The sequence below is a fragment of the Podarcis pityusensis genome, assembly GCF_964106645.2.
Source record: "Podarcis pityusensis genome assembly, chromosome: 17".
In the NCBI taxonomy this organism is placed as follows: Eukaryota; Metazoa; Chordata; class Lepidosauria; order Squamata; family Lacertidae; genus Podarcis; species Podarcis pityusensis.
Genome location: NC_138042.1, coordinates 6,252,148 through 6,279,088, shown reverse-complemented (window position 1 = coordinate 6,279,088; position 26,941 = coordinate 6,252,148). Strand labels below are relative to the sequence as shown.

Below are 26,941 nucleotides of genomic sequence, written 5' to 3'. Positions count from 1 at the left end.
ATATCTAGAAATATTAAGATAGCCTCTTTTTCATTTTTCTTTTCTAAGAGTTTGATAATATTCAATACATTTTGAGTGTTATTTCTTAATTGTTTTGTCGGTAAGCAGCCTATCTGCTCTTCATGTATATAAGTTTTAAAAATCATTCTCTGTTCAATCCAGTTTGTCCTTATCTCCTGCCTCTTTCATTCAAAGTTTCCTGGGAATTTCCTCTGTGGCCCCCTTCTTTGCTGCCATCACTATCTGTTTTAATTGTTTTTCTTCTACACCTTTATTGTTACTGCTTTTTTGGGTTTTATTCAGAGATCCTTTCTTCCACCTCGCTTTGACCTGCGGCTGTTTTCTTCACTCTGCTGTACACCTACTATAATCAGGCTCAAGGGTATTTGGGTATTCCTTAGATCTGCTGGCATTATAATACCTTCCCCCCCCCTTTTCCCCCTTGCCATGTTCGCACTTTACAGTCTGTTCTTCCTTCACTTGTTTTTTCAACTTCCACCACTCACATTATTGTTGTCGTTCTTGTTCTTATTTATTAATTTGTGTACTTCCCTTCATCTGTAGACCTAAGGGCGGTTTGCAACATAAAAATACAAGATAAAAACCACACACAATACATAATAAAAACAAGGACAAAAACAAACCAATAATTGCTCCCCCAAACACATTTAAAAGGGTGCAATCACACTGTTGACTTGTTAAGCTTGTGGTCTACTAAGACCCCAAAATCATTTTCACAGGTACTGCCAATAAGCCAGGTGTCCCCCATCTTATATTTGTGCAGCTGGTTCTTCTTTCCTAAGTGTAGAACCTTTTAGCCTTCTTGTAGTTCAGCATGGGCTCTTAAATTTATCTCCTTGAAATCTATGGAAGTAAGAAATGCTTAACTTTGGCTGATGTCAGTTTTTTACTTGTACAAGGTATGTGAGAGAGCAAGTGAGTGTCTGTGAGGTACAGTGGAACCTCGGTTTTCGAGTGTCTCGGAAGCTGAACGTTTCAGTTTTCGAATGCCGAAAACCCGGAAGTAAATGCTTCCGTTTTCGAACACACCTCACAAGTTGAACAGCTTCTGCTGCGTGTTTTTCAATTTTCTTAATTGAACCTTCAGCCAGCCCTTTGCACCTCAGTTTTCGAACATTTCAAAAGTCGAACAGTCTTCCGGAATGGATTACCTTCGAAAACCGAGGTACCACTATATTTAGTTTAGGCTGGGATAGTCAACATGGTGCCTTCAAAACTCCCACTAGATCCAGCCAGCACAGCCATTGTTCAGGGATGATGGGAGCTGGATTCCAACAACATCTGGAGGGCACCATCTTAGCTATTCCTAGTTCAGGGGAATTTAGATTATTGTTGCCTGCTGCCTTCTATGAAACTGCTTTATATTAAGTCGGACTATTAGCCCACAATGCTCACTAATTATATTCACTGCCTGACAGCTGCTCTCTAGCATTTCAGAGTGGAGTCTTTCCTCTTATATTTGGAGTTGTCAGGAATGGAATCTGGAACATTTTGCATGCAAAATATATGTTTTATTGCTGCATGACAGCTGTTCCTTCACTATTGTCCCAGGCTAGAAGAGAGGCGGAATAAATTCTTCCACATGTGGTGGACATGTAAAAAGGTAAAAGTGTATTGGGAAATGATTTATGATGAATTGGAAAAAAATGTTCAAAACTATTTTACCTCCCAAAACCAGAGTCCTTTTTGTTGGGGATAATGCAGACTGAAATTCCCAGGTGTTGAAAAAAGGTTATTTATGTGTGCAACAACTACGACCCATGTTTTATTAGCCCCCAAATGGAAAGTGAGTGAGGTCCCAACTAAAGAGGATTGGCAACTTAAATTTGACAGAATATGCACAACTTGCAGATTTAACGTATAGAATAAGAGAGCAAGAAGAACATATGTTTCAAGAAGACTGGAAAACATTTATTGAATATATGGAAAATAACTGTATACAGCTGAAAACGCTGGCAGCATGAAGATAAATTCAACAGAGTAAATAATTTTTGATGGATGTAAAAGTGGAAAACTGATCTGAATGGTTACAGTAAAATATGCCAGGATGTAGGATACGTAGAATGAACCATGGAAAGAGAAGAAGGGAAATCACTGGATATTTTAAAGTTTGTAAGATGTTTATTTGAAATTGAAAAATTGAAAATTTAATAAAAATTATTATAAAAGAAGAAGAGAGGTGGAATACAAATATTTGAATGAACGTGCGTACGTTGAACAAGGTCCCATTATTCCCTTTAGCCATCCACGTCTGAATCGGATTCAGTACATCATAGCTGATACAATGGCAACATGAGATACCTGTTAACCAACCTCTCACGATTACTGTTGAAGAAAGACCCTCTTTCCCAGGAGACCCCACAGAGCTTCCTTGACATCTTTGTTCCTGAGGCTGTAGATGTAAGGGTTGGACATTGGGGTGATGACAGTGTACACCACAGCAAAGACAGCCCCTCGATGCGATGAGTAGCTGGATGTTGGCAGAAAGTAGGCAGCAATGATAGCTCCATAGAAGAGGGTCACCATGGTGAGGTGGGAGCCACAGGTGGAGAAAGCTTTGCGCCTCCCCGAAGATAACTTCATCACAGCTACCACAATGCGGACATAGGTGAGGAAGATTAATACACAAGGTCCAAGAAGGACGACGGAACCTTCAAAGAAGATGAGCGCTTCATTGACGCTGGTGTCTGAGCAGGACAGCTGCAGGAGGGGCTGATGGTCACAAAAGTAATGGAACAAGTGGTTGTCCCCACGATAACTGAGACGCAGGAGGAGGCTGGCATGGAGCATGGAGTGGAGGGTAGAAACAATCCAGCAGCCAGCTACCAGGTGTCCACAGACCTTCTGGTTCATTACCGTAGTGTAGTGTAGTGGATTGCAAATTGCAACATAGCGATCCAGAGCCATGACACTGACTATCAGAAGGTCAGTCACACCAAACACGCAGAAGAAGAAGAACTGAGCCATGCAGCAGTAGAAAGGGATAGTCTTGGAAGAGGAGATGATGTGAGCTAACATCTGAGGCACAGTGACTGATAGGAAGCCCACATCCACCACCGAGAGGCTCCGAAGCAAGAAATACATGGGAGTCTGGAGTCGGGCATCCAGAGAGATAAGAATGATCATCATGATGTTGCCCAGAAGTCCTGCTCCATACATCAGCAGAAAGATTAGGAACAAGAGTGGCTGCTCTTTAGGCTGGGCGGAAAAACCCAGAAGGACAAACTCGACGATGTCTGTGCCATTCTCACAGTCCATGGGACCTGCAGAGAGAAACACACCACACAGCTGGCATGAGCCAAAGGTCTTCATAGCATAACTACCTGTGTAGTAATTGCACGGGCTATCCACCCCAACCTGTCCTCCAAATGCTGGAAGGACCTGGCAGGGAGAGGGAGAGGTTGTGAGGTGTTGCAAGTCACAAGCCAAATGGTAAGCTGCCACCACCTCCTTTCCTGGGCACCCTCAAATGGGGTCCAAGGAGGAGAACCCCCCTTTGATGTTTACCGGGTTGCCCAGTTCTGTGTCACTGTACCGTGATGCAGACAGAAATCCAACAGGTAGATGTACCAAGGGGTCAGGCACCAGTTTAGCTTCTCTGGGCAAAAGACACAAAAGGTAAAAGTCCTTTTCCAAGATTATTGAAAAAGCCACTCAGAAAGTAAAAGCTTGCACATTTCTTGGAAGGTTACAAACAGAAAATAAAAAACATTATAAAATATAGCTAACTAAAACATACTCACAAAATCCAATAGTTCAAAGCACAGCGAATAGTCAAAATCTCTTTGCTGGTCTTGTTGCCTTGTGGCAACAAATGCCAGGGCAAGATGTTCTGCAGTTTTCATCTGAATTCCCCAAAGCTTTATCCTTGAGAATCCCACATGGAGAAGGGGTTTAGGGACCAATCATTTCTTTAGGTTAATTACCAATTACCAATGGCTGTATGATGGGACTATATCTGCCGATTATCAGGAGACCAGCACAGCTGAACTATGTTTATGCTCAAAGGACCTTGAGATCAAAAGACTGCTTCTTTGTTCCCAGACTTTTCTGATATGTACCAGGCTCTTGAGCTGTAAATTGCCTGATAGCCTTTTCTTTTTTTTTTATAAGATATTTATTAAGATTTTCAAAAGATTACAAGACATAAAAAGAAAAAGAAAAATACAAAGTAAAAATAGTTAAAAACAATTCCTTCCTTCCGTTACTTAGCCTTCATTTGCTTATTTCCAGGACCTCCTCACACCTCCCTTTTTTGTATTCCAGTTCGGTTATTAGTTCAACAAATCCCTCCCCTCTTTGTATATCCTAATCATTAATCATAAAATATTGTAATTTTAGATTTTTACGTATTAATAAACCATTTTTTCATATTCCCTTATAACATTTCGGCTAAAGACCACTTAGTTTCTATCCAACATCAATCTAGCATTCATTAATTTTGCAATATTTCTGTAAATAGTCTTTAAACTTTTTCCAATCTTCTTCCATCGACTCTTCTCCCTGGTCTCGGATTCTGCCAGTCATTTCCGCCAATTCCATATAGTCCATCACCACCTTCTGCCATTCTTCCAAGGTGGGTAGATCTTGTGTCTTCCAATACTTTGCAATAAGAATTCTTGCTGCTGTTGTGGCATACATAAAAAAAGTTCTGTCCTTTTTTGACACCAATTGTCAAAATGCCCAATTGACTATGCCCAGGAGAAAGGCCTCTGGTTTCTTCAAGAAGGTATATTTAAATACCTTTTTCAATTCATTATATATCATCTCCCAGAAAGCCTTAATCCTTGGGCACGTCCACCAAAGGTGAAAGAATGTACCTTCGTTTTCTTTACATTTCCAACATTTATTATCGGGGGAATGGTAGATTTTTGCAAGCTTGACTGGTGTCATGTACCACCTGTATATCATTTTCATAATATTCTCTCTTAGGGCATTACATGCCGTAAATTTCATACCTGTGGTCCACAACTGTTCCCAGTCAGCAAACATAATGTTATGTCCAAGATCTTGTGCCCATTTAATCATAGCAGATTTCACTGTTTCATCCTGAGTATTCCATTTCAACAGCAAGTTATACATTTTTGACAAAATCTTAGTTTTGGATTCTAACAGTTCTGTTTCCAATTTTGATTTTTCCACCTGGAAGCCAATTTTCTTATCCAAATTGTATGCCTCCATTATCTGATAATAATGAAGCCAGTCTCGCACTTTGTCTTTTAATTTCTCAAAACTCTGCAATTTCAATTTGTCTCCTTCTTGTTCCAAAATTTCCCAATATTTCGGCCATTTGGCCTCCATATTGAGCCTTTTCTGAGCCTTTGCTTCCATCGGTGACAACCACCTTGGGGTTTTGTTTTCAAGTAAGTCCTTATATCTTATCCAGACATTTAACAATGCTTTCCTGACAATATGGTTTTTAAATGCTTTATGTGCTTTAACCTTGTCATACCACAAATATGCATGCCACCCAAAAACATTATTAAAACCTTCTAAATCCAAAATGTCTGTGTTCTCAAGAAGCAGCCATTCTTTCAACCAGCAGAATGCTGCTGATTCATAATAAAGTTTAAGGTCTGGCAGGGCAAATCCACCTCTATCCTTTGCATCGGTTAATATTTTAAATTTTATTCTGGGCTTCTTGCCCTGCCAGGCAAATCTAGAAATGTCTCTCTGCCACTTCTTGAAACAGTCCATTTTGTCCAAAATTTGCAATGACTGAAACAGAAATAACATTCTTGGCAATACATTCATCTTTATAACAGCAATTCGACCTAACAAGGAAAGCTTCAAGTTTGACCATATCTCTAAATCCTTTTTCACTTCTGACCAACATTTCTCATAATTGTCTTTAAATAGGTTTAAATTCTTAGCAGTCATGTTAACCCCCAAGTATTTTACTTTCTTAACCAATGTTAAACCTGTCTCCTTCTGAAACCTCTCTTTCTCAATCGGTGTTAAATTTTTTTCAAGCACCTTAGTTTTTAACTTGTTCAACTTAAATCCTGCCACATGACCAAATTCCTGGATCAATTCTAATACTCTTTTAGTACTAGATTCTGGCTCCTGTAATGTCAATACTAAATCATCTGCAAAAGCTTTCAATTTTACTGTTTAGCTCCGACCTGTATACCTTTAATCAGACGGTCCCTTCTGATCATATTTAGCAAAACCTCCAGGGCCGAAATAAACAGCAATGGGGAAATTGGGCAGCCTTGTCGTGTCCCTTTCTCTATCTTAAATTCCTCTGTCACCACATTGTTAACTATTAGTTTGGCCTTTTGTTCTGAGTAAATTGCACTTATACCATTTTCAAACCCTTGACCAACCCCCATCCCCTGAAGGTTTTTCTTCATGAAACTCCAAGAAATATTATCAAAGGCTTTCTCCGCATCTACAAAAATTAAAACAGCTTTAGTATTAATATTCACTTGTAGCATCTCCAAAATGTCGATTATATTCCTCGTATTGTCAGACAAGTGTCTACCCGGGAGAAAGCCAGCTTGGTCTTTATGTATCTCCTCCACTAATACTTTTTTTAACCTTTTAGCCAAAATATCTGCAAAAATTTTGTAATCCACATTAAGCAGGGATATGGGGCGGTAGTTCTTAAGTTGTGTTTTTTCAGACTCATTTTTCGGTATTAGTGTAATATAAGCTTCCTCAGAGCAGTTGAGAAAAAAATTTAGAAGTGTGACAAAGGTGAGGGAGGAAACCTATGTGCAGCTGGGTGCAAAGATAAAAACTTACCTCACAAGATGGTAAGAGCAAGAGAATGCAGACGCGGTACCTAAGATTAGAGAAGTGATAGCGTTGGAGCAATTTTACGGCACACAAAAAATGGCCAATTGAAGTACCTGATAAAAGAAAGGAACCGCAAGACAATAGAGGAAGCAGCTGGTTTAGCTGATAAAATTAATGAAATGGCCCACGGATTTGATGGGCCAAAATTTGGTGGGAGATATTGGGAAACAAACAATAATAAATTTCAGCAAACCAAAGGAAAGATTACCTCAGGAACTGATAAGAGAAGTAGCTCCTCTTCAAAAAGCCAACATGAGAAGGCACACACCCATACGAAGTTTACTGAGGGAAAAGTCAATAAAACAAGTTATGTAGGACCCAAAGGCATTTCATGCTGGAGATGTGGAAAATTAGGTCATAAAAGTTTTGATTGTAAAACAGGAAAAGAAACGTCTATTGGTAGCACCACACAAAAACAGACATATTGTATCCGGCCTGTGGAGCAGGGCCAGACTGGACAGGTTGTCCAGGGAACCAACATGCCAGCTAGGCCTGAGCCTGCTCAGGTAGTAGACGCCAAAGTCCTGTACTGTTATGCAATTCAACAAGATAATCTCTTGTTAAAGAAAGCTGGAGAGTATATCTGGATACATGGAAAAAGATAGCTCGGGGTAAAGGACATGGGTTCACAAGTCATTATAGTCCACCCGGAGATAATCAGGGATGAAGCCATAATTCCAGGAAAATTAATAAAATTAAAAGGCATTTCGAAACAAGCAGAGATCCTAAAGGTGGCGGAAATAGATGTCAGTTTCAAAAACTGTGCAGAGAAGTGGCAGGTAGCCCTTTCGGAAGAAATTCCCACCCCTGTGCTCATTGGTTGGGACATTTTAGAACGTGTTCAGAGTACTTTCATAGTTACCAGAGCAATAGGGAGCCTACAGTCACCTAATCCTGAGGGGGTGGATACAGTAGCAGAGGCAGACAATGCTGAACGACAGCAAGGGGATAATCTGTGTGAGGAAAGAAAAGACACCTTTTTGTTTCCTTTGACTAAAAGTCAAACCCCAAGTTTTGCCAAAAAGCAAAAAGAAGATACTGAGTTACAAATGTACTTTGAGGCAGCCGAGTCGGAGAGGCTGTTAACTCCTGAGTGCCCAGAACGTTTTTGTTTGAGCAAGGACCTTTTATACTGAGAAGTCCTTGCCCACCATCTAGGCGGGGTGAAGAAGTGAGAAGACAGTTAGTAATCCCACATGAATACCGAGGCAAAATCCCGCAGCATGCTCACAATAGTGTATTTGGAGCGCATATGGGGGGCTCCAATCTGGTGGAACACTGTCACAAGAGACTAGGGTCCTGCGGGACTTGACATCTTTCCGCAGGGCCTGCAAGACAGAGCTGTTCCACCAGGCCTTTGGTCAGGGCACAGCCTGACTCCCTTCTTTGGCAATCTTCACAGAACTTTAGCCTAATGGTTGCCATCAATTAGAGTTGAATTAATTTTAATGAAATTATTTTAGAATGTTGTATTATTTTATTGTTGTTAGCCGCCCTGAGCCCGGCTTCGGCTGGGGAGGGCGGGATATAAATAAAATTTATTATTATTATTATTATTATTATTATTATTATTATTACACGTACAAAATGGAGAGCCATGGGGAAACAAATAAAACAATACTGTCAAGCCTGTGACATATGTCAGAGAAGACGGACCGGTCAAGACAAAACAAAAGCCAATTTGTGCCCCTTGCGTATCATATCAACCCCTTTTCAACGGTTAGGGCTGGACCTGATAGGGCCATTGCCTAGAGCCAGCAGGTGGGGAAACAGATACATCCTCATCATAGTGGATTATGCAACCAAATATCCAGAAGCCATTCCGTTGCGAAACATTGAAACAGAAATGGTGGCAACCGCTGTAATTAACTATATGAGTAGATTGGGCTTTGCCAGTGAAATAGTCACTGACTTCGGTTCTTCTTTCACATCAAGACTAACGAAAAGACTATGGGAAGTGTGTGGTATTAAGCATTTAACATCAACAACTTACCACCCTGAAACTAATGGATTAGTTGAAAGATTTAATGCAACCCTAATGAGAATGATTAAAGCCTAGGACTTCCGGGTTGGCGCCTCTGGCAATGGCGGATTTCCTCTGATCGGGAGGAATCCGCTCTGTGGAAAATAGGGTCTGAACCGCCACGGCGAGGCGGAGACCCATTAAAAACCACAGGCGGGAGAAGCCTGTGGATGTGGGATTCGGCTGGCACCTTTGCGCATCCCCTACTCACGGGGAAACCCTGTTTTGGGGATCCGGAGCGACGTGGGGTGAGTGGCGCGGTGCTTTGAATCGACTGCTTCTTTCACGGAGTGAAGCCGCATTGCTGTTGCCGGAGAGTGCTGACTTTTTCCTGTGGTCAATTGGACCTTAAACAACTACTCGTGAGTAAAACGGAAAATTGGATTCTTAAATACTTTATTTTTTATTTTTTTAAAATGTTTATTAGGGTTTAGAATAGAAATAGAAATAATAAACAATATAACATATGTCTTAACATAATTTCACATTTTCTTTGGACTTCCTCACATCTCCCGCTCCCACTTTCATCGTTATAACTTTTTGCCAGCAATTTATCATCTTATTTGCATTCTTATGTCCCATCTGTATATTTATAATCTTATAATTCTCAAAAAAGTTTATATTTTCTCAATCTCGCTTATTATCTTAAATCATCTAATTTAGTGGTGCTCAATTTGTTTATGATCTAGCATCCTGCTTAGCATTCACTCAAATTACAGTATTTTTGTAAATAAATCTTGAATTTCTTCCAGTCTTCCTCCATCTTCTCCTCTCCCAGGTCACGGATTCTGCCGGTCATCTCGGCCAGTTCCATATAGTCTATCAGTTGCATCTGCCATTCTTCCAGTGTGGGTAGATCTTGAGCTTTCCAGTGCTTTGCAAGAAGTATCCTTGCTGCTGTTGTTGCGTACATAAAAAATGTCCAGTCCTTCTTTACCACCCCTTGGCCGACAATACCCAAAAGGAAGGCCTCTGGTTTCTTTGTGAAGGTATACTTAAATACCTTTTTCAGTTCATTATAGATCATTTCCCAGAACGCCTTCACTTTAGGGCAGGTCCACCAGAGGTGGAAGAATGTTCCTTCACTCTCTTTACATTTCCAACACTTATTATCAGACAGGTGGTATATTTTTGCAAGTTTAACTGGGGTCATATACCATCTATATATCATTTTCATTACATTTTCTTTCAAAGCATTGCATGCAGTAAAGTTCAACCCAGTACTCCACAACCTTTCCCAGTCCTCAGACATGATATTATACCCAATGTCTTGCGCCCACCTTATCATAGCCGATTTAACCATTTCATCTTGTGTATTCCATTTTAGCAGCAAGTTATACATCCTTGAAAGTACCTTAGACTTTGGTTCTAACAATTCTGTTTCTAGTTTCGATTTCTCCACCTGGAACCCTAGTTTCTTGTCATTTTTAAAGACTTCTTGGATCTGAGCGTAATGTAACCAGTCTCGCACTTTATCCTTCATTTTCTCCAAACTCTGCAATTTCCAGTTGTCTCCATCTTTTTCTAGTATTTCCCAATATTTTGGCCATTTAGCCTCCATATTGGGTCTTTTTCGGGCCTTAGCTTCCAAAGGTGAAAGCCACCTTGGAGTTTTATTTTCCAACAAGTCTTTATATTTTGTCCAGACATTAAACAGTGATTTTCTGACAATATGGTTCTTAAAGGCCTTATTGGCTTTAACCTTGTCATACCATAAGTATGCATGCCATCCAAAAGTATTGTTAAACCCTTCCAAATCCAACACGTCAGTGTCTTCAAGAAGTAGCCAGTCTTTTAGCCAGCAGAACGCTGCGGCCTCATAATACAACTTTAAATCTGGCAGGGCAAAGCCCCCTCTTTCTTTCGCATCAGTTAATATCTTAAACTTAATTCTGGGCTTTTTGCCCTGCCAGACAAACTTAGAAATATCTCTCTGCCACTTCTGAAAGCACTCCGTCTTATCCAAAACCTGGAGTGTTTGAAACAAAAACAACATTTTTGGCAATACATTCATCTTGATAGCAGCAATTCGGCCTAACAAAGAAAGTTTCAGTTTTGTCCAACTGTCTAAATCTCTCTTAATTTCTGCCCAACACTTTTCATAGTTATCCTTAAATAAGCTTAGATTTTTTGCTGTTATGTTTACCCCTAGGTACTTTACTTTTTTAACCACATTTAGTTCTGTCTCTTTCTGAAACCGTTCTGACTCTGTGTCTGTCAGATTTTTCCCCAAAACCTTAGTTTTCTGTTTATTTAATTTGAATCCCGCCACCCGACCAAAGTCATGAATCAGTTGTAATACTCTTTTCGTGCTAGACTCTGGCTCCTGCAGGGTCAAAACCAGGTCATCTGCAAAAGCTTTTAGTTTATATTGTTTCTGTCCGACCTGAATACCTTCCACCAACCGGTCCCCTCTGATCATATTCAATAGCACTTCCAGAACCGAAATAAATAACAAAGGGGAAATAGGGCAGCCTTGTAGTGTTCCTTTTTCGATTTTAAACTCTTCTGTAACCACATTGTTAACTATCAGTTTAGCTTTCTGCTCTGAATATATCGCCTCAATCCCATTCTCAAAACCCCGTCCCACTCCCATTTCTTTTAGATTTCTCTTCATAAATTTCCAGGAAATGTTGTCAAAGGCCTTCTCCGCGTCTATAAAAATTAAGACTGCTTTTGTGTTTATATCTGTTTGCAAAAGTTCCAGAATGTCAATAATGTTCCTTGTATTAGCAAACAAGTGTCTGCCTGGGAGAAAGCCTGCCTGGTCCTTGTGAATTACTTCATTTAAAACTTTTTTAAGTCTACTTGCCAAAATGTCTGCAAATATTTTGTAATCCACATTTAAAAGAGAGATGGGACGATAGTTCTTAAGTTGTGTCTTTTCAGCTTCCGACTTTGGTATCAATGTGATAAACGCTTCCTTCCACGACTCCGGCGCCCTCTTCCCCTCCATAATTTCATTGCTGACCTCCATCAAAGGTTGTATCAAGTAATCTTTTAATGTCTTATAGTACTTGGAGGTCAGCCCATCTGGCCCTGGGGATTTGCCCAATTGCATATTCTGAATGGCCTGTTCAATCTCTTGTCGTGTTATTTTGCAATTCAGGATTGTCCTATTTTCTTGTGACAATTTTGGTAATCCATTTTTTGCCAAAAATTGTTTAATCTCAGCCTCATCTTGCGGCCCTTGAGTATATAATTTTTTAAAATATCTCTGGAAACACTTTCTAATGTCCACAGGATTCTGGATGTTTCTTCCTTCAATCTCTAAATTTGTAACCGTGTTTAATCTTTGTCTTCTCTTCAACTGCCAAGCTAGCAGTTTTCCACATTTATTCGCCGACTCAAACATTTTTTGTTTCATTAATTTGACCTTCCACTCTATTTCCTGGTTTATCAATTTGGAATATTGTGCTTGATAGAGTTTAATTTCTCTCAAAGTTGGCTGTGACTTCGGGTTTAATCTTAACTTCTTCTCTAATTCTTTTATTTTGTCCAGAATCTTGTCTTTTCTCTCATTTTGTGTCCTTTTCTTTACTGCATTCTGTTGTATCAAGAATCCCCTCATAACGGCTTTGCTTGCGTCCCAGACGGTTCTTTTTTCCACCATGGTGTTCATATTTATCTCAAAATAGTCCTTCAAAGCTTTTTGGGCCTTCTTGGTAATCTCCTGATCTCTAAGCAAGTTGTCATTCATCTTCCATCTAAAAGAACCGGTTGGTAACAGTGTCATATCCATCTTTACTGCGTTGTGGTCGGAGCAGGTCTTTGGGCAGATTTCCACTTTTCTGGCCTTAGGTGCCAGACCTCTAGATATCCATATTTGGTCGATTCTTGTCCAGGTCAGTTGGGCTTCAGAAAAGAATGTTCCCTCTCTTCCCAGGGGGTTCTTTGTCCTCCAGATGTCAATCAAATCCATATTGTCTGTCATTTCAAAAAAAGTTTTAGGTAGTCTGCCGTCTCTTGTAACATTTTGACTTTGTGACTTGTCCATGTTGGTTGATACGACCCCATTCATGTCTCCCATCATAATGATGTTGTTATAGTCCAGATAATCCAGCATCGTCTCATGCAGCTTCCTGTAAAATTCCGATTTCCCTTCGTTTGGTGCGTAGATTCCTAATATCAAAAGTTTCTCTCCTTGGTGTTGTATCTCAATTGCCAAAATTCTTCCATGTTCATCTTTAAATAAGAATTTGGGTGACAGGCTCTCTTTCGCATATATCACCACACCTCTCTTCTTTACTCTGTCCGAAGATATAAATTCCTGGCCCAGTCTTTTGTTTATTAACACTTTTCTGTGGAGCCTTGTCACATGTGTTTCCTGTAAACAAATGATGACCAATTGTTCTTTTTTTAATATATGAAATATTTTCTTCCTTTTTTCCGGAATGTTACAGCCATTTATATTCCAACTCAAAAGTTGCAGAGACATCCTGAATAAATCTGGTTATTTTTCTAGGGGTGGTATCTTATTCACAGGATCTTCAGGTTCCACCGGTGCCGGTACTGCCGATGCTCCAGGCCCAGGGGGTAGTTCAATTCCTTTTTGGAGGTCCTCTTCGTATGTTGACAGAAATTTATCTCTATCTTCCGGTGTTCTAATTTTGACCTTCTTCCCTCTAAAGGTAAAGGATATTCCTTGGGGAAATTCCCACCTGAAAGCAATTGAGTTGCTCCTTAATAGTTTGACAAGTTCAAAGTAGGCGGATCTAAGGTCCAACAGTTGTCTAGGAATATCTTTGTAGATTTCAATTCTTCTGTCCAGAATGTCCAGTGACTTTCCGTAGTGTAGGCCCAAAATCTTATCCCTTTCCTCCTTTGATCTCAATGTTATCAAACAATCTCTGGGCCTCTCCTTTGTGAATCTTCCAAGCCTGAAAGCTGACACAATTTTAAAGTCCTTTTCCTCTAAGTTCCAAAACTTGGAGAATTCTTTAGTTAAGAACTCAGCTAGATTGCCTCCTTCTGCTTCTTGTACCGACCTAATCCTCAGATTATTCTCACGGTTTCGCAGTTCTATCATAGAAAGATAAATCTGATGTTCCCCTACTTGTTTGCAGAGTGGTCTTACCTCTTGTTCTAAATTTTCAAGTCTTTGACTAGTGTCCTCAGCCAATTTCCGATTTTCTGCTGTGGCCTCCGTCAACTGTCCAATTGCCTGTGTGTTCTGTGCAACTTGTCCAGTTAATTTATTTAAACATTCTGTATTTTGATCAATTTTAGCTGTTTGCTCATCTGCTTTCTTATCCAAAGCTTCCACTTTCTTATCCAAAGATTCCAATTTTTCAAAGATTTTCTCTAGAATAGAAGCAGATGATCCTGAGGCCATATCTTCCAATTGTAACTGCTCTGTTTCTCCCTCCCTTGCCTGTGGCAGAACGGCTTCTTCTACTTCTGAAGGCAGAGTAGGTACAGACGATCTACGTATCTGCGAGGCTGAGGTTAGGGTTGTCAAGGTTGTTTGTCTGGTTCTTCCTCTTCTTTTTGTGCCACTCATTCCAACGTTATCTAACAGTCAAGGTCACGCTGAGTTATTCCCGTGGGAAAACAGAGGCCCAGAGAGAACAGGCGGCCGGGAAATAGAAAGTAAATGTAAAGTCACTGTTGTGTATCTCAAGTCCTCTAGAGGGAGCTTAAGATGTCTTTAGGGAAGAATTCTAATGTAATTAGAGTCTAATTTAGTGTTCAAGAACCTTCAAATACAAATATTTAGCAGAGTTGATGTTAACAGTCACTATGTTTCAACCAGTGCTTACTGGTATTTCAAACAGTGTTTCAAAATAGCAAGTCCAAATACCCTCAGGTTGTTGCAGGTTCAGATACACAATAGCCAAAACTACAGAACTGACAGCTCAGTCTCTCATGCAGCTCAGGCAGCTCCAGACCCTGGGTTACTCTTTCCAATTGTAATTCCAATAGAAGACAGGTAAAACGATGCAAATAAGAGATGCAAAATCATAAACTTAAAGTCCTTACTTTACTTGAAAGAAAGTTCAATGGGTGCTCAGATCAATAGAGTTAAAAGTTCTTTTAACGCCTCCACTCCTCCAGCTCCTTGCTTTAAGGTTCAATGACAGCGGAAGACGGACTTCCTGTTTCCACGTCTCTCCGCTTTCAGCCAGATTCAAATATTTAGTCTCAATTTTTAGTCTCAGGTTCAGAATATTCAGTCTTTACTCACAAGTTGTTGCCTTCTTCCGAATCGAAAATTTACAGGAAAAGGGATCAGTGCTCACCGGCAGCAGCCGCGCGGCTTCGCTCTGCAGATCGCGAAACGGTCACAGCGCCGCTACCCCCCTCCACGTTCCGGAGCCCCCTTACGGGGTTCCTTTTACGTTTGGGAGGTCGCTTCTGGCGCCCGCCGAGCCTCAGGACCACAGGCTCTTGCCGCCTGTGGGTTTCCAGCGTGGGTCTCCGCTTCGCCGTAGCGGACGACCCAGTTTCTGCGGAGCCTCCTCCTCACAGATGGAAGAGGACCGCCATTGCCGTTCGCGCCGCCCCCGGAAGTTGGATTCTTAAATACTTTAATTCGGCACTGAAACGGGAAGGTTATAAACAGGAAGTCCGCCTCCCATTTTTGTAAATAGACTGAAGCAAAGACGTTACAAGTTAAAGCCTTTGAAAGCTTTTGGTAAAGGATCAAATTTCCACCGGTTTTAAAATACAAAAAACCCCTTGGAAGCAGGAGAAGAGGGGGAAATTTTGGATCTAGTGAGCCTGCAGGAGAGAGTGAAGAAATTAAATTACCACTGCTCTGAACCTGGGAACGGGCTGCCAGATGACGTTTGGAGAGAGTGCTTTTGACAGAACGGATTTGACAGCTAGCTAAATAAGAGTAAGATACTGTTTCCATTGTCCCTTTCTGCGTTTAAAGAAGAGGAAAAGTAACTGAAAATTTATCTTTAATGCCTGAGTTGCGCTTGAAAGGATTGATACAAGTGGAGACTGTTTCCCTCTAGAGGGAGCTTTTGAAACTGTTACAGGATATAACTGGGGGATTTCCAGTGGCAGATAAGGAGTCTGAGAACCAGAGAGCGACCTTGGACTATTTAAAAATGTTGACAGGAGAGGCCATTGTGACTGTTTTATGCAAGATAAGCTGTTCGCTGGGACAGCTTCATAAGAAGATGGATGACATGACTTTCAAAGTTGATAATTTGGAACAGAAAGTGACCAACTTGAGTCAAAAAGCGAACACTAATATAGAAATAATTCAGGACTTGGTACAGAAACCCATTTTGGCAGGACAAATGGTGGAGGAGAAGGAGGAGAAGAAGGAGAATGCCGCTGTTGTTGAACATAAAATAATACAAGTGAGATCTGTGGTTTTTCAGAAGCAAATTGAGGATTATAAGTTGAGGCCTTCTATGATTGAATCTAGGAAAAGTCAGACTCCGAGGAATGGATCCCGGCTTGGATTAAAGAAGGAAAGTTGGAAAGAGCCTTTTATGCAGGGATTAACTGACTTTTGGGACATGGACTTAGGCCTGGAGGAGATTGAAGTTTTGGGGGCCTTTGGAATTGGAGGAATTTTGAAATATACCCGGAAATACTTCATGGACTGTAGCTTTAACTATGGAAATTTAGTTGATCTGTTCAGAAGGAAGAAAAGGTTGGACAGGCTGGAGTTTCCCTGAGATTTGCTCTTTAGCATTAAAGCAAATGAAGAAGATCTGCAGAAGGGACTTGGAAAAGAGTTAAGAGCCTCGGACATAAGATCGCCAGGTTGATGGACTTTATGGAATTGACGGAAAGGACTGGCAGAATCCGAAACCTGGGAGAGGAGATGGTGGAAGAAGATTGGAAAATTTAAAGTTTATATATAGACTTATGGTAAAACTAATGAGTGATAGAAAAATGGTGGAATGATTTTTTTTCTTATTTTTTATGGGCTTAACAGAAATGTTATAAGGAGTTAAGTACATATAAGTATCTTAGTTTTAATGGAAAATAAGGTTAAAAAAAATACGTTATTTACAATATCACAGAAAATGGAGAAAGATGGAAAGGATTTGCTGAAAATTTATGGAAGTGGAACACAAAAAGGGAGGTGTGAGGAGGTCGAGGAAACAAGGGAATGAAAAATAGAGTATGGAAAAGAGACAATGTATGTTTTTTAATTGTTTTTGTTTTGTTCTATTCAGGGTTAAGGATAGGGAGTGGGGTTTGTTTAGCCTAGTTTAATGTGTTTAGTTTTGAGTTTAGGTTGTGTTCTGTATTGTTTATATATTGTATTGTATTGTTTTTTCTTTTTGTTTTTCTTCTTTGTTTTTTCTTTTGTTTTTTTTCTTTCTTGCTTTTTTCTCTTTTTTTGCAATATATAAAAGTAATAAATATTATTTTAAAAAAAAAGAGAGAGAATGATTAAAGCCTATGCCGCAGAAAATCCCAATGATTGGGATGATAAGATACAACCACTACTGTATGCATCTAGGGATGTACCCCAAGAAAGTACCGGGTTTAGCCCATTTGAATTATTGTGCGGGAGGCACCATTAGCTAAAGTGATACCTCAGGTTAAGAACAGTTTCAGGTTAAGAATGGACCTTCAGAACGAATTAAGTTCTTAACCCAAGGTACCACTGTATTTAGTTAGGCTGGGATAGTCAACATGGTGCCTTCAAAACTCCCACTAGACCTAGCCAGCACAGCCAATGCTCAGGGATGATGGGAGCTGGATTCCAACAACATCTGGAGGGCACCATCTTAGCTATTCCTAGTTCAGGGGAATTTAGATTATTGTTGTCTGCTGCCTTCTATGAAACTGCTTTATATTAAGTCGGACTATTAGCCCACAATGCTCACTAATTATATTCACTGCCTGACAGCTGCTCTCTAGGCATTTCAGAGTGGAGTCTTTCCTCATTATATTTGGAGTTGTCAGGAATGGAGTCTGGAACATTTTGCATGCAAAATATATGCTTTATCACTGCATGACAGCTGTTCCTTCACTATTGTGAGTATGGAAGAAGAGGCTAGAAGAGAGGCGGAATAAATTTTTCCACATGAGGTGGACATGTAAAAAGGTAAAAGTGTATTCGGAAATGATTTATAATGAATTGGAAAAAAATGTTCAAAACTATTTTACCTCCCAAAACCAGAGTCCTTTTTGTTGGGGATAATCCAGACTGAAATTCCCAGGTGTCGAAAAAAGGTTATTTATGTGTGCAACAACTACGACCCATGTTTTATAAGCCACCAAATGGAAAGTGAGCGAGGTCCCAACTAAAGAGGATTGGCAACTTAAATTTGACAGAATATGCACAACTTGCAGATTTAACGTATAGAATAAGAGAGCAAGAAGAACATATGTTTCAAGAAGACTGGAAAACATTTATTGAATATATGGAAAATAACTGTATACAGCTGAAAACGCTGGCAGCATGAAGATAAATTCAACAGAGTAAATAATTTTTGAAGGATGTAAAAGTGAAAAACTGATCTGAATGATTACAGTAAAATATGCAGGGATGTAGGATACGTAGAATGAACCATGGAAAGAGAAGAAGGGAAATCACTGGATATTTTAAAGTTTGTAAAATGTTTATTTGAAATTTAAAAATTGAAAATTTAATAAAAATTATTATAAAAGAAGAAGAGAGGTGGAATACAAATATTTGAATGAACAAATGAACGTACATTGAACAAGGTTCCATTATTCCCTTTAGCCATCCACATCTGAATCGGATTCAGTACATCATAGCCTGTTAACCAATCTCTCACTATGACTGTTGAAGAAAGACCCTCTTTCCCAGGAGACCCCACAGAGCTTCCTTGACATCTTTGTTCCTGAGGCTGTAGATGTAAGGGTTGGACATTGGGGTGATCACAGTGTACACCACAGCAAAGACAGCCCCTCGCTGGGATGAGTAGCTGGATGTTGGCAAAAAGTAGACAGCAATGATAGCTCCATAGAAGAGGGTCACCATGGTGAGGTGGGAGCCACAGGTGGAGAAAGCTTTGCGCCTCCCTGATGAAGATAACTTCATCACAGCTACCACAATGCGGACGTAGGTGAGGATGACTAACACAAAAGGTCCAAGAACGACGATGACACCTTCAAAGAAGATGACGGCTTCATTGACACTGGTGTCTGAGCAGGACAGCTGCAGGAGGGGCTGATGGTCACAAAAGTAATGGAACAAGTGGTTGTCCCCACGATAACTGAGACGCAGGAGGAGGCTGGCATGGAGCATGGAGTGGAGGGTAGAAACAATCCAGCAGCCAGCTACCAGGTGTCCACAGACCTTCTGGTTCATTACCGTAGTGTAGTGTAGTGGATTGCAAATTGCAACATAGCGATCCAGAGCCATGACGCTCACTATCAGAAGGTCAGTCACGCCAAACACGTAGAAGAAGAAGAACTGAGCCATGCAGCAGTAGAAAGGGATAGTCTTGGAAGTGGAGATGATGTGAGCCAACATCTGAGGCACAGTGACTGATAGGAAGCCCACATCCACCACAGAGAGGCTCCGAAGCAAGAAATACATGGGAGTCTGGAGTCGGGCATCCAGAGAGATGAGAATGATCATCATGATGTTGCCCAGAAGTCCTACTCCATACATCAGCAGAAAGATTAGGAACAAGAATGGCTGCTCTTTAGGCTGGGTGGAAAAACCCAGAAGAACAAACTCAACGATGTCTGTGCCATTCTCACAGTCCATGGGACCTGCAGAGAGAAACACACCACACAGCTGGCATGAGCCAAAGGTCTTCATAGCATAGCTTCCTGCCTAAAGGAAGACCCATCTAACACAAAACTGAAAGGGATGGTTCAGTGGTTAAGACTGCAAATTTTGGAATGCAGATTCTGAAGTTGGACTCTCAGTATGTGAATTTTGGCCTTTTTACACTTGTTGAGCAGTCTCTTTGTTTTGTGATTTTATCAGGTGGAAAATGCGGAATGCCATTAACAAACTGTCAGCTACCAAATACTATAAAATCCTTTGGATACTGCCCGCCATTTCATATCAACAATAAAGTACTGTCAACATTTCTAAATACGATACCATATAGAGAATCAAATATCTTTGCTTAATAAATATTCTGGCATAGCTACCGTTAAATACCAGGTGGTTATCCCCCCCCCCTCATTCAGTTGTTTGAATATTGATAAAGATCATCTCCTCCTAAACCAGAGATGGGGACTTGTCGTCTTCCAACTGTTGTTGGACCTCAACTCTCACCTGCCCCAGTTCGCACAGCCAACAGTCAGGGATGATGGAAGTTGAAGTTCAACATCTGAAGGACGCAGGTTATCCACTCCTGCTCTGAACTATCCTTTCCTGCTTACAATGATTCTCCAGTTTTGTTGCATTATATCTGGCTAATGACCACCAGTCACACTCATTGTTTCAACACACCTATTCGTTTGTGGCTCCACCTTGACAGTTTTCATAGGATGGAACAAGAAACAACACGCGGCAAGCATGTGATGACCTGGTGCATTTCCCAATTCTTAAAATTATTTTATAATTATGAAAAAATGGTTCAGGGCTGCCTTTAATGGGCTTTCAACACATAATGATGCATTATATTGAGTAAAGCCATTGGTTTACCTTGCCCAGTCATCTCTACTCTGACTGGCAGTAGTGTCCCAAGATCTCGGGCCGAGATTGCCCCCAATGAGTCAATTTAAGAGTATTTGTTGTGATCATGAATCTGTGGAACAAAGTAACATATTCACATGGCATGCATTAACTTTTGCAACCTGATGATGTCATGGAAAACCAAGGCAATAACTGATCAAAGAAGAATCTGACAGATTCAGGGACCACAGGGCACATGTGAATGAAGTTTGGAGAGTGAATGACTGAGTGAGGGAAAGTGGATAGCAGATAACCATTTAGCCCTGTGCATCTTACTAGACAGTCAAGTGCAGCAGCAGATATAAAGACAGAAGATGGGGAGAGAGGGAGACATAGAACATATTTTTTGGTGGTGGTGAGCCATGTTCTAAAATATGGGTTTGCTGTTATCACGTCTAGTAAGATCACATCATAGTATGATCACAAAGTTTCATGGATATTGAACTGGATGTAGGGATTTGTGAATCTGTCCATTTTGGTTCCTTTCAGTTTTTTGTTTTTATAAACTTAAATTCAATTCTCCACATTCCCACATCAGTGTGCTTTGTATTTTATGTCCTTGTGATACTTCATCAGGATTTTAGTGCCATTTCCCCCGATTTGCATATTTTATATGCACGCTTTTACAAAGCAAATTGTAATGCAATTTTGTATGTTCTTTTTGGTAATATATGCATTTTTTTTATGAGCACTTTGCCTAGTAAATTCATTTTTGTACACATTACTTGACTGAAGAGCCACAATGCAAAGTTCAGAGAAGCATGAAATTTGAAGGATGGCTGTGTTTCAGTTTTCAGGTGGCTTCTGAAAGTGTGGATTAATTAGCCCACCCTCTTCCCGCAATAACTCTCGCTCTCACTCCCTAATCTCCCATGGACCCACTCTCTGCCTGCACAAACTCCCATTCAAATTCTCGCTGTCCTCCTCCCACCAGACCCACCCTCTGCCCATGCAGTTTTGAGGAGGAGCCTGAATATGTGAAGAAAAAGTAGTTCTGTTTGAAGTCCAAACAGGACAGGGGACACTTTTCTCAAAAAAGTAAAGAAAAAGACACTCACATTTTTTAGGGGTGGGTGGCAACCCTAGCTAATACTTGCTTTGAAGTATCATTTGAAGTATCATGCAGTATCTCTGCACACAAATGAGAATGAATGCTAATTAAATGCCCATTATCATCTAATCTCCCTGCAAATTAATAAAGAGGTTTTCTGGAAGCAATCTATTAGTCTGCTCCAGTGCAAACAATGAAGGGGGCTTTCTGATGACTGTTTATTGTAGGATCAGCGTTCCTCATGCATGCAAATGTTTGGGGGTTTTTTTGTAGAGGACACACCACATTGTTGTGATGTTTCAAGGACCCATTTGCAAGTTAAGCCCTCATCTGAAAGCACCCAAAGAGGTGGAAGACTGCGGTAAACACTTGCCCCCCCCCAAATGGGGCAGTATAATTCACAATAACAAGCTTAAGATGTGAAGGTGAGCAATCAAGCTGAAACTACAGCACATATTAGAGGTCTTCTACTGTCCCACAATCACTTTACCTATTTTGTGCTTCCATATATCAAATGTCCACATTTTACATCCTTGTGCACAACATATCCACAGGCTTTCCATTCACAGATCTCTGTTGCTCATGCCTATAGGAACATACACAAGAGCATTTTCTCGCCAAACTTTTGCCAGGCTGATCTTGCATCAGAAGGGCTGCCTTGCCTTACCTTGGTCTGGGCCAGACAAATTCAGTCCCACCACAGACTCGCATTCTGTCTCATCCAGCTGATGAAAGTCTAAATAAAGGCTGCCTAGCACACTGTTACAGACATTGTGTTAAAAGTTAATGGGGCATCAGAGACTGTAGCATGCCTCAAGATAGTAGCTAAATCCATCCTTACCTGCCTCTGTTTGGATGCTCTTAACTCCTTGTCCACTTGATCTTCAGGCTTGAACAAAAGCACTGGGTAAAATGGAACAAACCCAACAGAACTGCTTTGCTTAAGTATCTCTAAGTTCCGATAAGAAACAGGAAGGGTCTCGTTAAAGGATTTGCATTGGGAGCCTGTAGAGATCTCTCACAAGCCACTTGAGAATAGCTGCTCTTCAACTCTAAAAAGAAAACTTAGCAATCATGTTCTATATATCACGTATAAAAATTCCACCCTTTCCCCAGCTTATGTTTCCCCCCATAAACTGGATTGTATCGTATCTGTTTACATGAAATCAGGCCACCAAAGATTGCAACAGACTACAACCGACCTTGCTTTTTAACCTCTATGGATTCAGCTAGACTGGTAACGAAAAAGCAATTTATGTGTGTTGTATGTGCAATATGAAAGGAACATTTCGTACAAAGATTACCATAATAAAGGACAAAAGTGGTAAGGACCTAACAGAAGCAGAAGACATCAAGAAGAGGTGGCAAGAATACACAGAGGAATTATACCAGAAAGATATGGATGGCTCGTACACCCCAGGTAGTGTGGTTGCTGACCTTGAGCCAGACATCCTGGAGAGTGAAGTCAAATGGGCCTTAGAAAGCACTGCAAATAACAAGGCCAGTGGAAGTAATGGTATTCCAGCTGAACTATTTAAATTTTTAAAAGATGATGCTGTTAAGGTGCTACACTCAATATGCCAGCAAGTTTGGAAAACTCAGCAGTGGCCAGAGGACTGGAGAAGATCAGTCTACATCCCAATCCCAAAGAAGGGCAGTGCCAAAGAATGCTCCAACTACCGCACAATTGCACTCATTTCACACGCTAGCAAGGTTATGCTTAAAATTCTACAAGGCAGGTTTAAGCAGTATGTGGACCGAGAACTCCCAGAAGTGCAAGCTGGATTTCGAAGGGGCAGAGGAACCAGAGACCAAATTGCAAACATGCGCTGGATTATGGAGAAAGCTAGAGAGTTCCAAAAAGACATCTACTTCTGCTTCATTGACTATGCAAAAGCCTTTGACTGTCGACCACAGCAAACTATGGCAAGTTCTTAAAGAAATGGGAGTGCCTGATCACCTCATCTGTCTCCTGAGAAATCTCTATGTGGGACAAGAAGCTACAGTTAGAACTGGATATGGAACAACTGACTGGTTCAAAATTGGGAAAGGAGTACGACAAGGCTGTATATTGTCTCCCTGCTTACTTAATTTATATGCAGAATTCATCATGCAAAAGGCTGGGCTGGATGAATCCCTAGCCGGAATTAAGATCGCCGGAAGAAATATCAACAACCTCAGATATGCAGATGACACAACCTTGATGGCAGAAAGTGAGGAGGAATTAAAGAACCTTTTATTGAGGGTGAAAGAGGAGAGCGCAAAATATGGTCTGAAACTCAACATCAAAAAAACCAAGATCATGGCCACTGGTCCCATCACCTCCTGGCAAATAGAAGGGGAAGAAATGGAGGCAGTGAGAGATTTTACTTTCTTGGGCTCCATGATCACTGCAGATGGTGACAGCAGCCATGAAATTAAAAGATTCCTGCTTCTTGGGAGAAAAGCAATGACAAACCTAGACAGCATCTTAAAAAGTAGAGATACCACCTTGCCAACAAAGGTCCGTATAGTAAAAGCTATGGTTTTCCCAGTAGTGATGTATGGAAGTGAAAGCTGGACCATAAAAAAGGCTGATCACCGAAGAATTGATGCTTTTGAATTATGGTGCTGGAGGAGACTCTTGGGAGTCCCATGGACTGAAGAAGATCAAACCTCTCCATTCTTAAGGAAATCAGCCCTGAGTGCTCACTGGAAGGACAGAACGTGAAGCTGAGGCTCCAATACTTTGGCCACCTCATACTCCAATTGTGAAGCTGAGGCTCCAATACTTTGGCCACCTCATGAGAAGAGAAGACTCCCTGGAAAAGACCCTGATGTTGGGAAAGATGGAGGGCACAAGGAGAAGGGGACGACAGAGGACGAGATGGTTGGATAGTGTTCTTGAAGCTACCAGCATGAGTTTGACCAAACTGCGGGAGACAGTGGAAGACAGAAGTGCCTGGCGTGCTGTGGTCCATGGGGTCACGAAGAGTCGGACATGACTAAACGACTAAACAACAACAACAACATGTGCAATATAACATTGTGCCACCAGATGGTGACGTGGAGTCCCGTTTTTCTCTACCTGTTTTCCCTGTTTAAATTTACAACACTTTATACTGAAACACTTCTGCCTATGTCAGGCAGGGCAGGGCTAAGACATTTTGGCACCTGAGATGAACCATGAAATGCCCCCACTGCAGGGAGGGGCATGAAGATCTACATCAGGAACAAGGTGTGTGGGGGGGAGATATATATGGGGGACAAGGGAGAAGTGAAGAGCTACATTTGGAATAAGGGTGGGAATCAAATCAACCTTACCCAGTGGATGAACTGGGAATCAAAGGCCACTGCAGTGGGAGTGGGGCCTTCTCTGAATCACACCAGAGGGGTGCAGATCCCAGGAGACTCCAGAGGGCAGCTCCCACCATTTTCTCCCTGGGGGTGGGAAGAGGCCAGCAGCACCTCCTATTAAAACATTAAAAGTGTGTTATATTAGGGAATGGGAATGTTGCTTTGCAAATGTGTTTATTAGGCAAATTTTCCATATTAAAATGTATATATGGGATACCATTGCACTAAAATGCTGCAGACATTCATTTTTCAATAAAATGCAACCAGGTGCAGAAATATCACGTGACATCATTATGATGTCAGGACGAAGCATTTGCCTTTGCATACTAGCTACTAGCTTGCATCAAATGATTCACTTCCTGCTTCTTGCTTTCAGGATGCTCTGAGCAAAAGGCACCAAATGCAATTCCCACTTGCTAAGGAACCCCCAGGAGTGCTCTTAAAGTGCACTTGAGAGCCAGCGTGGTGTAGTGGTTAAGAGCGATAGACTTGTAATCTGGGGAACCGGGTTCGCGTCTCCCCTCCTCCACATGCAGCTGCTGGATGACCTTGGGCTGGTCACACTTCTTTGAAGTCTCTCAGCCCCACTCACCTCACAGAGTGTTTGTTGTGGGGGAGGAAGGGAAAGGAGAATGTTAGTCGCTTTGAGACTCCTTAAAGGGAGTGAAAGGCAGGATATCAAATCCAAACTGCTCCTCCTCCTCCCCCTCCTCCTCCTCCTCCTCCTCCTCTTCTTCTTCTTCTTCCTTTGCAACCAGGCCTTTGTGGGTGTGATTGGGGCGAGGCGGCGTCACGGGCTGAATTGGGACCTCTGGTGAGCCCAGTCTGAGGTTCCTCATCTCTGGTCTACATGAAGCCACTAGGAGACATCATCCTGAGGTTTAGGCTGAGACTTCATCAGTCCATGACACCCAGCTCTCCAAAAAAGAGGATGCTGATTTGCATAACAGTTGTATGTGTTAATTTATACGTATAGGTGTAAACTTGGATATAGTTACTATTGTTTAAACAGAAAGACAACAAATCTCCCCAGCCATTGCAGGTGACTTGGGTGTGCCTGCCTGGTCTGCTGTCTAGGTGCTAGTCGTGGGTAGGCAGCTTCAAGGGCCATCTACTTGCTCTCCCCTTTGGGGTTAAAAGGTAAAGGTAAAGGGACCCCTGACAATTAAGTCCAGTCGTGAACGACTCTGGGGTTGCGGTGCTCATCTTGCTTTACAGGCCGAGGGAGCCGGCGTTTGTCCGCTTCCACAGACAGTTTTTCCGGGTCATGTGGCCAGCATGACTAAGCCGCTTCTGGCGAAACCAGAGCAGTGCACGAAAATACCATTTACCTTACTGCTGGAGCGGTACCTATTTATCTACTTTAAGGTTACCTGATATTTTTTTCAAAGAATCCGGGGATACTTCTTTTTTTTTTGAAAAGAGAAAAAAAAGTTATTAAAAAAGGTGTTTTTTAAAAAAATAAGAAGTAATATCTTCTCTTCTGTGGTCTCTTCTGGCCTTCCTCTGCGGCCTTCCTCTGGGCCCCGGCCTGCTCTTTTGGAGTGCTAGCCGCCATGGCGTAGGCTCGGGTCAGGCCTGGGCTCGGCCACGTGTCCTTGCCCTCCCGGTGCTCTTCTACCTCTTCTCCTCAGTGGCGGCAGTGGCGCAGCAAGGTCGGGGCTCCCCTCTTTTTTCTCCTTCCTCTTTCTCTCTCTTCCTTCTCCCTGCGTTGGCTCCGGGGTTTTCCTGGCCCCGGAGCACCGCTGGGCAATTGGCCGGGTGCTCTCACTCCGAGCTCGATTTGGGTCAAGGGGGGATCAGCGGGTTCCCCAGTTGACGCACCGGGCATCCCCGGTTCCCCCTCAGCAGTGGCACTGGCAGCAGCAGTCTCAGCAGCCTGGAACCAGCCTCGTAGCGTGGTTGGCTCTGGCTGGCTTCAGGAGCTGTTCGCTGCCATGGCGCCTGCCATTTTGCCTCGCCAGAAGTCCCCATATGATGTGTCTTGTGCCGCTGAACCAATCATGAAACATTCATTCCCCACTAATAAATCTATAACACTTAAAGTATAAATCCGGGGACATTAAATGAAATCCGGGGACGGATTTTGTCCAGGGACAGATTTGTAAATCGG

The 26,941-nt window shown here is 41.6% G+C and overlaps 2 protein-coding genes across 5 annotated transcripts; both read right to left on the bottom strand.

The window, feature by feature from the left end:
* Positions 1-700: 700 nt before the first annotated feature.
* On the bottom strand, positions 701-20,375 carry LOC308466935 (olfactory receptor 1B1-like). Its single transcript, XM_080988291.1, has 2 exons — positions 17,934-20,375; positions 701-1,677 (listed from the first exon to the last, which is right to left on the bottom strand). Exon 1 carries the CDS (start codon positions 19,569-19,571, stop codon positions 18,576-18,578), a length of 996 nt encoding a protein of 331 aa, XP_080844417.1. The 5' UTR covers positions 19,572-20,375; the 3' UTR covers positions 701-1,677; positions 17,934-18,575.
* On the bottom strand, positions 1,671-8,096 carry LOC308466937 (olfactory receptor 1B1-like). Of its 4 annotated transcripts, XM_080988295.1 has the most exons (3): positions 3,765-4,515; positions 3,529-3,619; positions 1,671-3,284 (listed from the first exon to the last, which is right to left on the bottom strand). In XM_080988295.1, exon 3 carries the CDS (start codon positions 3,277-3,279, stop codon positions 2,344-2,346), a length of 936 nt encoding a protein of 311 aa, XP_080844421.1. In that variant the 5' UTR covers positions 3,280-3,284; positions 3,529-3,619; positions 3,765-4,515; the 3' UTR covers positions 1,671-2,343. The 4 variants fall into 4 exon arrangements, with proteins under 4 accessions (XP_080844421.1, XP_080844423.1, XP_080844420.1 ...); XM_080988297.1 differs by lacking the exons at positions 3,529-3,619; positions 3,765-4,515 and adding an exon at positions 7,034-8,096; XM_080988294.1 differs by having other exon boundaries at positions 3,529-4,515.
* Positions 20,376-26,941: the final 6,566 nt, after the last annotated feature.

Coding starts and splice junctions, on each gene's coding strand:
- LOC308466937 (XM_080988297.1), bottom strand. CDS start 3,279: ATGGACTGTGAGAATGGCACAGACATCGTCGAGTTTGTCCTTCTGGGT.
- LOC308466935 (XM_080988291.1), bottom strand. CDS start 19,571: ATGAAGACCTTTGGCTCATGCCAGCTGTGTGGTGTGTTTCTCTCTGCA.